Below are 12,738 nucleotides of genomic sequence, written 5' to 3'. Positions count from 1 at the left end.
CTTCCTCATTAGCTGCTGGTGCTGCTCCTCCCGCGTCCTTTTGGGAAGGAGCTAGGCAATTCCCAGTATGATTTCATCCCTGGGTATTTGGGGCTGTGCCAGGGCTGCTCTGTGCTAGGTGGGATACAGGAGTGAGGAGTGCCAGGGTGCCAGGGCTGGGGCATCGCTGGGACACACAGGCTCCAGAGTGAGGGGACCCGCCCAAAGCCACAGGTGCCTGCACGGAGCTGGCGTGGCCAAAACAAATACCCGAGAGTCAAAGTCTCATTGATTCCAGCTCCATGAAGCAGCACCAGGGAGGAAAATCTATTTTCCTCATAGCTCAGAGAAGTGTGTAATTTCCCAGCATCTGTCAGGCTGCTGCGGATCGTTAGAGCAGTTACGAGCTTCTCGGGAACACGTGGAGGGGAGAGGTTTGCAAGTTTAATTCCCGTATTCCTGGTAGTGTCCTTGCTCCTGAGCAGAGTCAGCCAGGCACAAGCAGCATGAATTCACCAGTCAGGCACAAGTAGGATCGATTTGCCACTGAAACAGGTTTTTAGGAGTGTTTTGCTGTCGGAATGTTGCCCACCACCTGCAGCAGTCCCTGACAAACTCTCTGCTCCCACCTGGGACCAAGAACCCACTCACCTATGGCCAGTCCAGGGGGTTTTTCCATCTGATTCAGCCCGGTGATGGGATCAAGTGTGACAATGGGTATGTGCTGTCTCCCAGGACCATGTCCCAGCCCCACATCCTCTGTCAATGCAGCAGGTCCCTGAGTCTCTTGCTATGAGCAGCAGACACTGGTGAAATGCCTCTCTTCCATCCCTGGAAGTGCTCAAGGCCAGGTTGGACGGGGCTTGGAGCAACCTGGTCTACTGGAAGGTGTCCCTGCCCATGGCAGGGGAGTGGATGAGATGGTGCTTAAGGTCCCTTCCAACTCAAACCATTCCAGGATTCAATGATTCCATGATTCTCTCTTCTCCTCTCTTCTTTCCCGACAGAGGCAGATTTGCCACTGGATGCAGGAGCTGCAGCCAAGTGGGCAGTGGGGAGGAGAACCTGGTCCTTCCTGGTCATGGCTTCTTGGGCTGGGCACCACTGCCAGCATCCTCACCCAGTAATGAGGGGTTTCCATGGCAACCTTATTTGAGCATCGCAAGTGACACAGATGTAAATTTTAAAATGAAATATTCAGACCACAGTCCTATGAGCATAAATAAACCCCTGCACATGGGCAATTTAACAGCATTTTAAAGCAGATTGGAAACTCCCCAGGGCCACCGGAGTCTCTGTGGCATTGGGAAATTCATGGAAATGGAAAGAAATGCATCCTGACCCCATCCTGCCCCAGGAATCCCAGTGTTCAGCCCCATCCCAGCCTGAGCCCAGAGCAGGATCAAATCAGCAGGGAAAGGTGCTGGTTCACCTGCACTGCAGAGGATATGGCACATGGGGATAGCATGAGAATGACATCCAGGTGCCCCCTGGAATGGGAGACAAATCATTCCCGGAGTTTCTTGATCTCTGCTGCAGTCTCCTCCTGAGCAAAGGCTGGGCATCTTTTTCTTCTGAATTATCTTACATCAATTGCTCCGTGGGACAGTCCATGTTTTCACGGTGTGCAGGACCGAGCACTGGAGTCTTGGGGCTCCCAGCACCCCTGTGCTGCCATCCCTGCCGGGCAGGACCTGGGGACAGGCAACGCTGCTGTGTCCTTGTGCCACATCGGAGAATCACTTTCTATTTTCTCTGACTGCAATGGAAATGTTTGTCTGAAACTCATCCACAGCCCTCCCGCTTCTGCCTCGCCGGGGGCACAGAGTCTCCTTTAAGAGGAGAGCGGCTCCGAAACTCAGGGTGCCGCGGGCAGACCCTGCTCTGGCTGCGCTTCCCGGCGCTCCCACGGGGATGACTCACCCGGATCGGATTGCTACGGCTTTATTTGCTTACAGGGTGAACCGGCAGGATGCTCTTGAGGAAAAGTGGAGGTTTTTTGCCATTGGAAAAACTTAATTTGTCGCAACTGTAACTGCAGGAAAACGTGGGATTCACATCTCCTGCCTGGAGGCAGGCGGCCAGCGAGGCTGCTTCCGGCTGTGGGGACATTTGGAAAATGAAAGACTGTTTTGATTAAGGTTTTTCTGCTCTTCAAGATTCAAGGCAAAAGTCTAAAATCTGAAACGTAACCAAAAAATTTCCAATCCACCACAGCTGAGTGTTTTCACGGGCACAACATACTTCTTCTCAGATCCTCACTTCCCACCCAAACCCTCTGTTTTCCTCCCTGAGGGTGAAACCTGTGTGGCAGGTGCTGGAGGTCGATGTGGGAAGAGGCAGAAAAGCAGGAGGTGCCCAGGGTGCTGCTGCCCCTTCCCACCCACCAGACCCCACTGACACTGTGTTGCATCAGGGACTGGCCTCAACAGCCCTCTTTTGTCCAAGATCTGGATAAGCCCTGTATGAACTCATCCTCCTGACGATCCAGTGCACGGTAGCACCTGCCAACCCTCCTTCATCACCTGTGTGGGAATTGGGAATTCTGGGGGTTCAGCCTGCACACAGAGGCTTGGTTGCTTGGGGGTTTGGGATCAGTCCTGGATGGGGTGCTGGGGGGTGCAGGATCAATCCCAGCTCTCCATGAGGGCTCACAAGAGACACTAGCAGCAGCTCCAGGACGGATTAGCCCAGCCCTGTCAATCTGCCTAGCCCGTCACACAGGCAGAGCACAGGGCTGAACACCACCATTAATAGCATCTGGATAAGCTTTATCCATTTCTGCTATAATCAGATCCTAAACTGTCCTGGACAGCGACTCCTGAGCTCGAGCAATCCCACTGCCATTCCCAGCAGCCGAGGAGTGTGTGCTCATTGTGCGGCAGCGATACCATCGGCATTAGTAATGGGAGCCCACGATACAGCTACTCGTGGTTTAGCCCTTTCAGGAGCACAGCGGCAAAATGAGGCCTTTGTGATTATTCCAGCATCCTTTTATCAGGCATTTGCAGCTCTGTAATTCCTCTAAGCCCCTCTGGCTGAGGTATCTCAGCAATCAGGTTTGCCTGCAGCTCTCCAGCCACGGCGCCTCTGGAGAAGCAGATGCTTCTCTGCCACCACTGCCCACAGGACAGAGTCCCATCTCCCTGGCTGGGGCTGCAGGGATCCTGGGGACCCTCTCACACGTGGATGAAACTTTGGGGCTCCCACGGGTGGTTGATGCACTGCAAGCACCTGTGTCAATGCTGGGTCTGGGTGAGAGGAGACGCTCTGGGAGCCCTTGCCCTGCAACCCCTCCTATCCTGCTGCCTTTCCAGACCCCTGTGGCATCACCTGAGCCCCGAGAATGGGCTGTGTCCCACTGGCAGCTCCCACAGTGCTCAGCACCCTCATCCCACCAAGGAGCCAGAGCTTCCGACACAGCTAAGTATAAACCGCGGGGGAGTGCGGCTGGTTGGAGACATCCTCCCTGGAGCTGAGCTTCCTTCCACGGTGTTTACACGCTGGTATCCAGGCAGATCCCAGAATAGACCTGAAGAAGAGCTGTCGCTTTGCGTTAAGGTCACCTGTGCTCCAAACTGTCCCGGACGTGTCTATCCCATCCCTCAGGAGCAGCCACCCCTGCCCACAACGCTGTGCAGAGCACAGAGCCACGGGTGCCACGTCTGAGGGAGCAGAGGCTGCAAGGCCACAACAGAGGCTTCCATGGATTTGAAGAAGCCTCTCCAGTCCTGAAAGAGAGCCTGCAGAGAGCTCCTGATCAAGATACAAGATAAACCCCTTGTTCATCTCAATAGCATTTATTTCCTCCAGAGCCGATTTAGCAGATTAGATCAAGGTCAAACGTGACCATTTCTCTTCCACCAGCTCGGTGTCTCCAGATTGATAATTTGTGAGAACAGGATGGATTTCGGCAGCCAATGAGAGTCCTGCTCAGCCTGCCCCAACCCCAGCCCCAGCCCCAGCCCCAGCCCAGCCTCCTGTGGAGCCAGGTCATCTCTTACCCTGTGGGCCTTGGAGGCGAGAGAATGGCTGTGTGCATTCGGATCGGCATGAAAAGGCTTTCCAAACCCCACCCTGATCAATACAAAATATGGAAACCTATTGCAATCCTTCCTTAAGGATGTGGATACTTGATTCTGGAGATGATACTGAGATGGGGTCCAGGCAGGACTGAGTGAGCAGGGGGCTGTGCTGGGGCTGTGGGGCAGCTCTGAGGTAGGTGGGGAGGGAGCAGAGTCTGGCAGCCTGGGGATGTGCTGGAGCACAGCTCGGGTTTGGGGGTGGTGATGCAATCTGGAGCTGAGATCATTAATCACTTCTCTTTCTTGTAATGTGGAATAAGCCTATATTAATCCTTGATGCCAAAGCTCCTGCACGTCCCCCTCCCCGCCACAGCCTGGCTTCATTCCACCTTCTCCACTTCTCTGGAATGCACATTTGCCCTTTACAGACTGAAGCATGTTCAGTGTCTCATTAAAGAGTCACTTTACAGGGTGTTTTATTTCATGCTTTGTTAAGGACAGAATCGGGTAAATGCATCCTGGCAAAGGATCTAATAAGGAATTAGTCAACTTTCCAAAAGCATAAAACACGGTTTAATGGCAAAATCCATTAAGAATTAGGGTTCATGTGACAAATAACCCAGGGATGCTGGTTTGATCTTTCTGGGACTACGCTGGCTTTAAGGACTTGGGATCCTGCAGGAACACTCTGACTGTCCCACTGTCACCCAGTGTCTCACCATGTCCCACCACGTCCCACCACATCCCACCAGCCAGCAAGCCCCCATCCCCTCACCTCCAGGACTGTGCTGCCTCCTCCTTGTCTGAAACCCCCATCTTTTCCCATCATGGAGAAAGCCTTTTGCTGCAGAGCACTAAAACCAGTGAGCTGACCTGTGGGACAGCAACCACCATAATGGACTCCAGCTGCGAGAGGAAGGCAAAAGCCCAAGAGAGCTCTGCAAAACTCCTCATGACAGGAGAGTTGACACTGGCAATGCCTTGGGGACCAATTCCCCTCCATCAGCCCATGGCAGGATGTGCATCAGCCCATGGCAGGATGCCCATGGGGGCCAGGACCAGTCCAGGGTGGGATGGAGAGGGAGGCAGAGACCACCAGAACAAAGTGGAGGTTGCAGGGTCTCCCAGGTCCTACTCCCAGCAGTGTGTGGGGTCACCAAGGCACCCAGGGGGAGCCACAGGAGATTATTCAGAGCTGACACCAGTTGGTGGTTGCAGATGATGTGTGTGAAATGTCTCCTAATGTGCTAAGGGAATCAGCTAATTGATTTGCTGAACCACTTGCTAATTAAAGTATTAATGTTTTAACTTGTGGGAAGCATAGTAGGAGAGGCCACAAAATCTTCTGGGGCCAGAACACATTTGCTGGTGGCTGGATCCATGACTTGACTGGCTGGCAGCAGGACACAGTGGCTTGGGGTGGGTACAGCTCCATCCCTGGCTGTCCCAGGGATGAAGGACCAGCCCAGGTACTGACAGTGTGTCCAAAGACTCTCTAGGACCAAGGACTGGAAGCAGCACAAGGGCTGTCAGTGAATTTTGGTGACTCCATCCTTCAGGATAACTCACCAGCCTTTGTCTTTCCCTCTTATTCCTTATCTTCAACTCTTGCCAGAAACTGCTCTGATTTTCCAGAAGATGGAGCAAAGTCAGTTTTCATCAGTTGCTCAGTCCCTCTACACAGGCTCTTGTGTCATTCCTCTATCCCCGTGGGCAGGATCACTCAGCAGTGTCCCTGTGTTTCAGATTTCACATCCAAGATGTGAAATCTTTTTTTTTCCTTTTCATTCTGGTCCTACCTAAATTGGTAGAATTGAAACACAAAAAACCCAAGTTAATTCTAGCCCAAGCATTGTGCTTTTGTTTAAAGCACCTGTAATACTGACAGCAATGATGTGCCCAGGGTGATCCCAGTCTGCTTGGGAAAGAAACCCTGGCTGCTGCTCCAACCCCCCATCCCCGGGAGAACTGGCACTGTGGTGGGCACATGTGCTGGCTGCCCCCATGGGCACATCACAGCAGCTCAAACTGCTTTTGGGAGCAGGTCTGTGCCTTCGTGTGCAGCTGTGAAAGGGAGCACGTGCCTGGGCAGCCAGCAGTGGGGCTGGGGGCTTGCAGACCCCCCCACGCCCACACAAGGGCAGGGATCCTGTATTTTAGGGTCTCCAAACCCTCCCAGGGGAGCTGAGGGGGCTGGAATTACGATCTTTAAGTACCGTGCATTAAGCACTTTCCCTGGCAACTGCTGTTTCCATGGAAAGCTTTGACTCTCTGAGCTCTCTGCAGTATCTCACAAAGATCACCCTGTATTTCACCCCACGACCACAGCCCGGACACCCCACTTGCGGTGGATAAATCTGTATTTATGCAATTATCCCCTGGCTGGGGCAGTGCTGGGTGGCTTTGGTCACTTGCTTTTTATCCCACAGGTTGTGTTGGGTTTGCCCAACACAAGGGGTGCCTAAGGGGGCTCTGCCAAGGCTTGTGTTGTGCTGTGGGGACCAGTCATTCCTTCTTTGGGAGAGCAGCAAGTATTCCTTCAGCCACAGCTTCCCAGGGGACTGATTTCACACCAGCAGCACAGTTACAATTTCATGCCCAGACTTGCCCAAGTCCCACTTTTGCCTGTTTTTTTTTCAGACAGCGGATCAGGGGTGGCGCTGGTCCCTGTCAGCCCAGACCCTCTTGCTGCAGATGAGCTGGTGGACAAGATGGTCGGTGGAGCTGCAGAGTTCGGGCACGGCACAGGTTTGGCCGGTGGAGCTGAGGATTTTGGGCATGCCATGGGTTCAGACGGTGGAGCCGAGGAGCTGGGACATGCCACTGCACTCAACCTGTTGCCAGCCACGGAGGACGGTGCCAAACCAGCAGCAGAGGAGACAACGCTGCTCATGCAGAGCCATGTCCTGCCAACAGCCACCACGGCCCCCAGCACTGATGCAAAAAAACCTGTCCCTGTAAAGAAAAAGCCACCAACTCTAAAGCAAGTAAATATGGGAAGAAAGCACCCAAGGCTCAAGCCCACCCTGGCAGGGCCCCCTGGGACTGCCTCCCCAGCCAGCCCGCTGCGTTCCCGGCTCCCCACCACTGCCCAAGATCCACGAGTGCCAGCAGAGGACATGGACCAGGGGCCCCCAGAGCTGCCCTGGGGGGACCAGGCCACCACCAGCTGCCCCACGCTGCAGATCTCTCCATCCACCCTGCCACCAGCCCTGCCTCGGCCCTTCCCTGACAGCGCAGGTGATGCTGAGGAGGTTCCGACCATGGCTCCCAACGGTGACACCGTTATTCCGATGAACAGCGCGGAGAGAGACGTGCACAGCTCCTCATCAGAGGAGAGCCAAGAAACCACCACATCCACCATCATTACCACCACTGTCACCACCACGGAGCCCACCCCAGGTAAGATGAGCTGCCAGAGCACAGGCACAGGGGTACGGCAGCTGAGGGGGAGCAGGTCTGTGTTTAGGCAGCCCCCCAAAACCAGGACACCACCTGGGTTTGGGGGGCTGCCTAAAATCTTGGTGCTCAGAGGGCTGGAGCACATCTCCTATGGGAAAAGGCTGGGAGAGTTAGGGTTGTTCAGTTTGGAAAAGAGAAGGTTCTGAGGAAGACCTTAGAGCCCCTTCCAGTGCCTAAAGGGACTCCAACAGAGCTGGAGAGGGACTTTGGACAAGGGCCTGATGTGACACGACAAGGGGGAATGGCTTCCCACTGACAGAGAGCAGGGTTAGATGGGATATTGGGAAGGAATTCTTCCCTGTGAGGGTGGTGAGGCCCCGGCACAGGTTGCCCAGAGAAGCTGCGGCTGTCCCATCCCTGGAAGTGTTCCAGGCCAGGTTGGACAGGGCCTGAAGTAACCTGGTCTAGTGGAAGGTGTCTCTGCCCATGGCAGGGGGTAGGACTGGATGATCTTTAAAGTCCCTTCCAACGCAAATCACTCCCTGACCCTACGATTCAGAGGGGTCAGCTAATGGAGCAGGGATCTGGGTGCTGGGTTTTGCGGTGCGGGAGGGAGCTGCCAGGTGACGGTCCCTCGGTGTGATTGCTGACGTGTGTTCCCCCAGTCCTGTGCAGCATGAGCTTCCACGACCCCGAGGGCTACATCGACTCCACAGACTACCCCCCGCTGCCCCTGCATGGGTACCTGCAGTGCACCTACAATGTCACTGTCTACACAGGCTACGGCGTCGAGCTCCAGGTGAGAAGAGCTTCAGTTTGGGGATCCTCACAGCCAGACCCCTGTGTTCACAGCAGCAAATTGTGCAAGGCACCCACAGCCCTGGGTACCACTGCCCTGGGCGCCTGCACTTGCTAAGATAAACCTTCCCAGGGAAAAAATAGATCTTTCTTAGGCCTCCTAATAAACAAACTGTACGAGGGAGCTGGTACACCCTGAATGTCAGCGATGATCAAACCACCTAAATGTCACACAATTAATTTAACAACGAGGCACTGGCAAGCAATTTGCTAAAAAGGCACTTGGTTTTGGTGGGAAGAACTAAAGTCCCCTGGTCCCTGCATCCTCCTGCCTGCTGGGAAAGGTGTGGGTGGCCCCAGTGGGTGCAGGAAGCCCCAAGGCAGTGGGATGGGAAGCCCAGGTCCCCTCTCCAGCCAGTGCAGGTGCTCACCATGTGCCCTCCCATCAGAGTGGGGTGTTCTTACTAGGCTGATGTGCTCCATCAGCTCTCCCCAAAATACAGCACCCCTCAGCCTGGTGAGGCTGGGTGCAGGGCAGCGGCCTCAACGCATTCCAAACACTCTCCAGGTCAAACCAGCCCAGAGTCCCCATACTCTGGCATTCAATTCTTTCTTCTTTGGTTCTCCCCATGTCACTGTTTGCATCCAATTAACATCCATTGACTTTTAATCTGTGTAATTAAGAATGTACATTAGAAGGAGTAGGGGTTCCACTGGGGTTGTCCCCTTCAAGTGGGCACACGCTGTAGCTGATCCCCGGGGCACAATGACAAGGTGGCCACCAGTCCCAGAAGTGGGGCAGTGGTGACAGCACAGGGTGTACACTGGGGTGCCTGAGCATCTCAAACACTTTTCCATGGCAGTAACTGTCTCCCCAGATCTGCAGGGTGCTAAAGACAGGCTGCTTTGCTGTAAATTCGCCTCTGCCCATAATCCATCAGGTGACACCACTCCTGACCTCACTCTGTTGTAAGCCAAGGTTTTAATGGAGCATAAAATTAGCCTCTACACCCCCCAAGCTTTGCATTTCCCTTTGTTGATGCTTCTGAGCATTTCAGACAAATTAAATCACAACAGCAGGTCCGTGCTGGCAGAATGTGGCCTCATCTGCAGCTGGGCAGTGCCCTGAGCTGCCCGACCACAGCTGGGCTGTGAGCTCCGGGGGCTCTGAGGTGAATTCCATCTGGTAGGTGCTGGATAATGCAGTGCACCTTCCCCAGCTGCCCTGTGTGATGTGGGTAATTGGTACAACTGGAGGGGTTTGGATTTAATTCACAACTCCTGGATTGGGGATGGGGAGTAAGTCTTTATTGGGTTAGGAAGGGGATGAGCTTTCCTGCCAGGATGGTGTGATGTAGGAATAATTTGAAGGGGATTCCTTTCTTCACATGGGTGGGCTGAACTGGGAGCTCTGGAGGCCAGAGCCACTCAGGGATGCTGTTTTGGGAGCTGCCAGACCAGGCTGGGCTGTGTTGCTCTGTATTATAGGTGCTGTGGTGAGGTGACCTGAGGAGCTGTGGTGGATGGTCTCTGTGTGGAGCCTGAGCTGGTGCCCACCCCGGTCACAAGTGGTGCAGGGTCTCAGAAGGTCCTTCTGGAGGCTGAACACGGAGGGATGTGTGAGAGCTTGGGGTCTCTGCTTGGCTCCCTGCCAGCAGCCCCCCACATCCCTCACAGCAACTCAGGGACAGCTGTACCCCTGCCTGTCCCTGTGCCAGCCAGGCTGTGCCATGGCAGCCCTGAGAGCTGGGAGCAGCCAGCTCTCCAAGTGCTTCGTGAAATTATATTTATTTTTAAAATTCTTGAATCTTCTTGGCAGGAAATAGAATTTCCCTAAAGAGGTTTTCTAGTGGGTGAGCGAGGCTGGCAGCCTGACTTGAGGATCCCTCCTGCCTTCCCAACAGGCTCTGGAGGAGCTGACATCAACGCAGACATGGATTAAAGTTAGAACTGGTCCTCCCAGCCCCTGGCAGGAGCTCACACATATGGTCCCTCTCACAGCACTGACGGTCCCTGGCACGAGGCCACTGCATCGTCTGGGCTCGCTGGGTACTCTGGACTCCTCTGATGATGCCAGCCTGGTGCTGGCACAGAGAATGGCATGTGACACTCACAGTGACACCCAGCTCAAGGCTGCTCTGGGCCTGGGTTTGCTGGAGGATAGGCTGCTGGCAGAGTCGAGTGGTGTGTGTGTATGTGTGTGTCTCATGGCACCCAGCAGTGCTCCTCAGCTTCCTCCCTTCCACAGAGCTCTGCCTGCTCCTGCTGCTCTCCTGAATCCCCTTCCCAGGGCAGAGCTGCTCCAGCAGCACTCCTGAATGCTCCCCTTCCCAATTTCCTGGAGTGATTTGGCTCTGCATATTGTGCATGATGCCATCATCACTGGAGGGAGCCTGCTGGGGAATAGGTTTGGCTGGAGGGATTTCAGAACAAAATGTGTTAGAAACACCCTGGGAACATCTTTGCAGGGATTCAGATCCAGCTGGGGAGGCAAAACTCTGTCCTAGTAGGAGCTGGCAGGAAGTATTTAGCATTGTGTGGATCCCACTCAGCATCCCTGGATCCCATGTTCCAAATAATTCATCCCAAATAACACTTAATTCCATTTATTAATAATTAGATCTGAGCCATCCCACAAGCTGCAATGTGTGCCAGCTGTGCTGGGGAGGCACATTTCTGGGACAAAACCTGGAGAAGAAGGAATGACCTGGGGCAGGTTGGGGGCTGGGTTTGCACTGAGCCCATGTTTCTGATGATGCTTTTATCTGCCAGGACCCAGCACCCTGCTGCAAAATAACGGCAAAATCAGTTCCTCCTGGATTAAAACATGGGCTGGGGTGAACTCAGGCATACTCTGACCCAGCCTGGCGGTGCTCAGTCCAGCCCCACAGCAAAGATCAGGCTTTTCCAGGGATTTTCCTTCAGGTCAGGCAGGGAGTCACTTGGTGGGACTAAGGTGGTTTCTCCTGAGGAAATCTCCCTCCTCCCAGCAGAAGAGCAGAGGATGCCAAGGGCTGTCTGTGGGTCCATGTAGTGCCAGTGGCTGTGTCCTACCTTGTGGGCCAGGGGGAAGTGGCATGGTGGTGACAACAGCCACCAATCCCTCCAGTCACAACATCATCGGGAGCGCTTGTAATCACAGGCTGGGCTGGGTGCTAAATATAGAGCCCTGGGCTCGCACACTTAAGGAAACAAACGATCTGATGAGCATCTTTCTGCTGAAATATGAGCCCATTTATTAAGCTAAATGGACGTGAAATGCAAATGTGAGGTTACTGCTCAGCTATTTCCAAATAATAATTAAAGGCTTTTGGGACTACTCATTAGATGCACTTGCTGTGTGACTCCCCACCACTCCCCCCACTCGGTGGGGTGAGGGATCCTGGGGAGGATTCCCGGTGCACGAGGTGGATGGTGGGCACCAAACAGAGGGAGGGCTGTGCTGGTGCAATGCTCTGTGGGCACTGCGTGTCCAGGGCTGGGATGTGAGCCCTCACCTGGAACCCTATTGGGACCCCCCCTTCACCCGCAGCTCACAGGTCTCTGCTCCCTCCCAGGTCAAGAGTGTGAACCTGTCTGACGGGGAGGTGCTCTCCATCCGTGGTGTGGATGGCGATGCCCTCGTGGTCCTGGCCAACCAGACCCTGCTGGTGGAGGGCCAGGTGATCCGCAGCCCCACCAACACCATCTCCGTCTACTTCCGCACCTTCCAGGACGAGGTGGTGGGGACCTTCCAGCTCCACTATCAGGGTGAGTGCCTCCCTGATGTGGGTAGGGGTGGGATGGGGGTCAGTCCCATCGGGCTGCAGGGGTGGGAGGATGGTGGGCTCTGCCTGCACAGACCAGTTGGGCTCCTGTTGCACTGCCTGCCCATGCTCAGAGCATGGGGTGGTCAAGGTGTTGTGCCCAGAGCAGACGGTTCAACGTGCCCTGATGTCTTCAACCCTGGCACTGGTTGTGCCTTTCACGCCTGCCTTGCCCTGTTTCTGTCCCTGTACAGCAGCTCTTCCTACACACACTTACACTGTGAGTCTATTTTTTACCTCGAAGAGCTGTAAAAAATAAATGAGTTCGAGCAAATTATTTTTAAAATAGAAACTGGGTCTGGGCAAGAGCAGTAACAGGTGAGGAAACAGCAGAGCAGGGCGTTGGCACCTGGCAGCCAGGTCTGTCTGTGACACGTGGGGATATCCAGCACGTCCCTACGTTCACCCCCCTGTGGGGTGGCTGGGAGCAGATGAGCCCTAAACTCCAAATGGATGTTCTTGTTGCAGTGTTTATGCTGAGCTGCAACTTCCCACGGAGACCTGACTTTGGAGACGTCACTGTGATGGATTTGCACTCGGGTGGAATTGCTCACTTTCACTGTCACCTGGGCTACGAGCTGCAGGGTCCCCGGGTGCTGACGTGCATCAACGCGTCCCGGCCGCACTGGAGCAGCCCCGAGCCCATCTGCTCAGGTACACTGCACACCCTCAGAGCTAAGGAAAACTGGGGTCCACAACCAAAAATGTAGTCCCTTTCTTCATGCCAT

At 54.4% G+C, this 12,738-nt stretch overlaps 1 protein-coding gene across 2 annotated transcripts in view; it reads left to right on the top strand.

Moving 5' to 3' along the window:
- The window catches only part of SEZ6L (seizure related 6 homolog like), a 37,810-nt gene that overhangs the window by 15,845 nt on the left and 9,227 nt on the right, over positions 1-12,738 (top strand). For both annotated transcript variants that reach the window (XM_032705970.1, XM_032705969.1), the window contains exons 2-5: positions 6,645-7,406; positions 8,072-8,205; positions 11,762-11,954; positions 12,479-12,664. In XM_032705970.1, the coding sequence (XP_032561861.1) occupies positions 6,645-7,406; positions 8,072-8,205; positions 11,762-11,954; positions 12,479-12,664 (1,275 nt within the window). The remainder of the gene's footprint in view (positions 1-6,644; positions 7,407-8,071; positions 8,206-11,761; positions 11,955-12,478; positions 12,665-12,738) is intronic.

The sequence above is a fragment of the Chiroxiphia lanceolata genome, chromosome 18 (assembly GCF_009829145.1).
Source record: "Chiroxiphia lanceolata isolate bChiLan1 chromosome 18, bChiLan1.pri, whole genome shotgun sequence".
NCBI classification, from domain to species: domain Eukaryota; kingdom Metazoa; phylum Chordata; class Aves; order Passeriformes; family Pipridae; genus Chiroxiphia; species Chiroxiphia lanceolata.
This window is presented reverse-complemented; position numbering and strand designations above follow the sequence as displayed.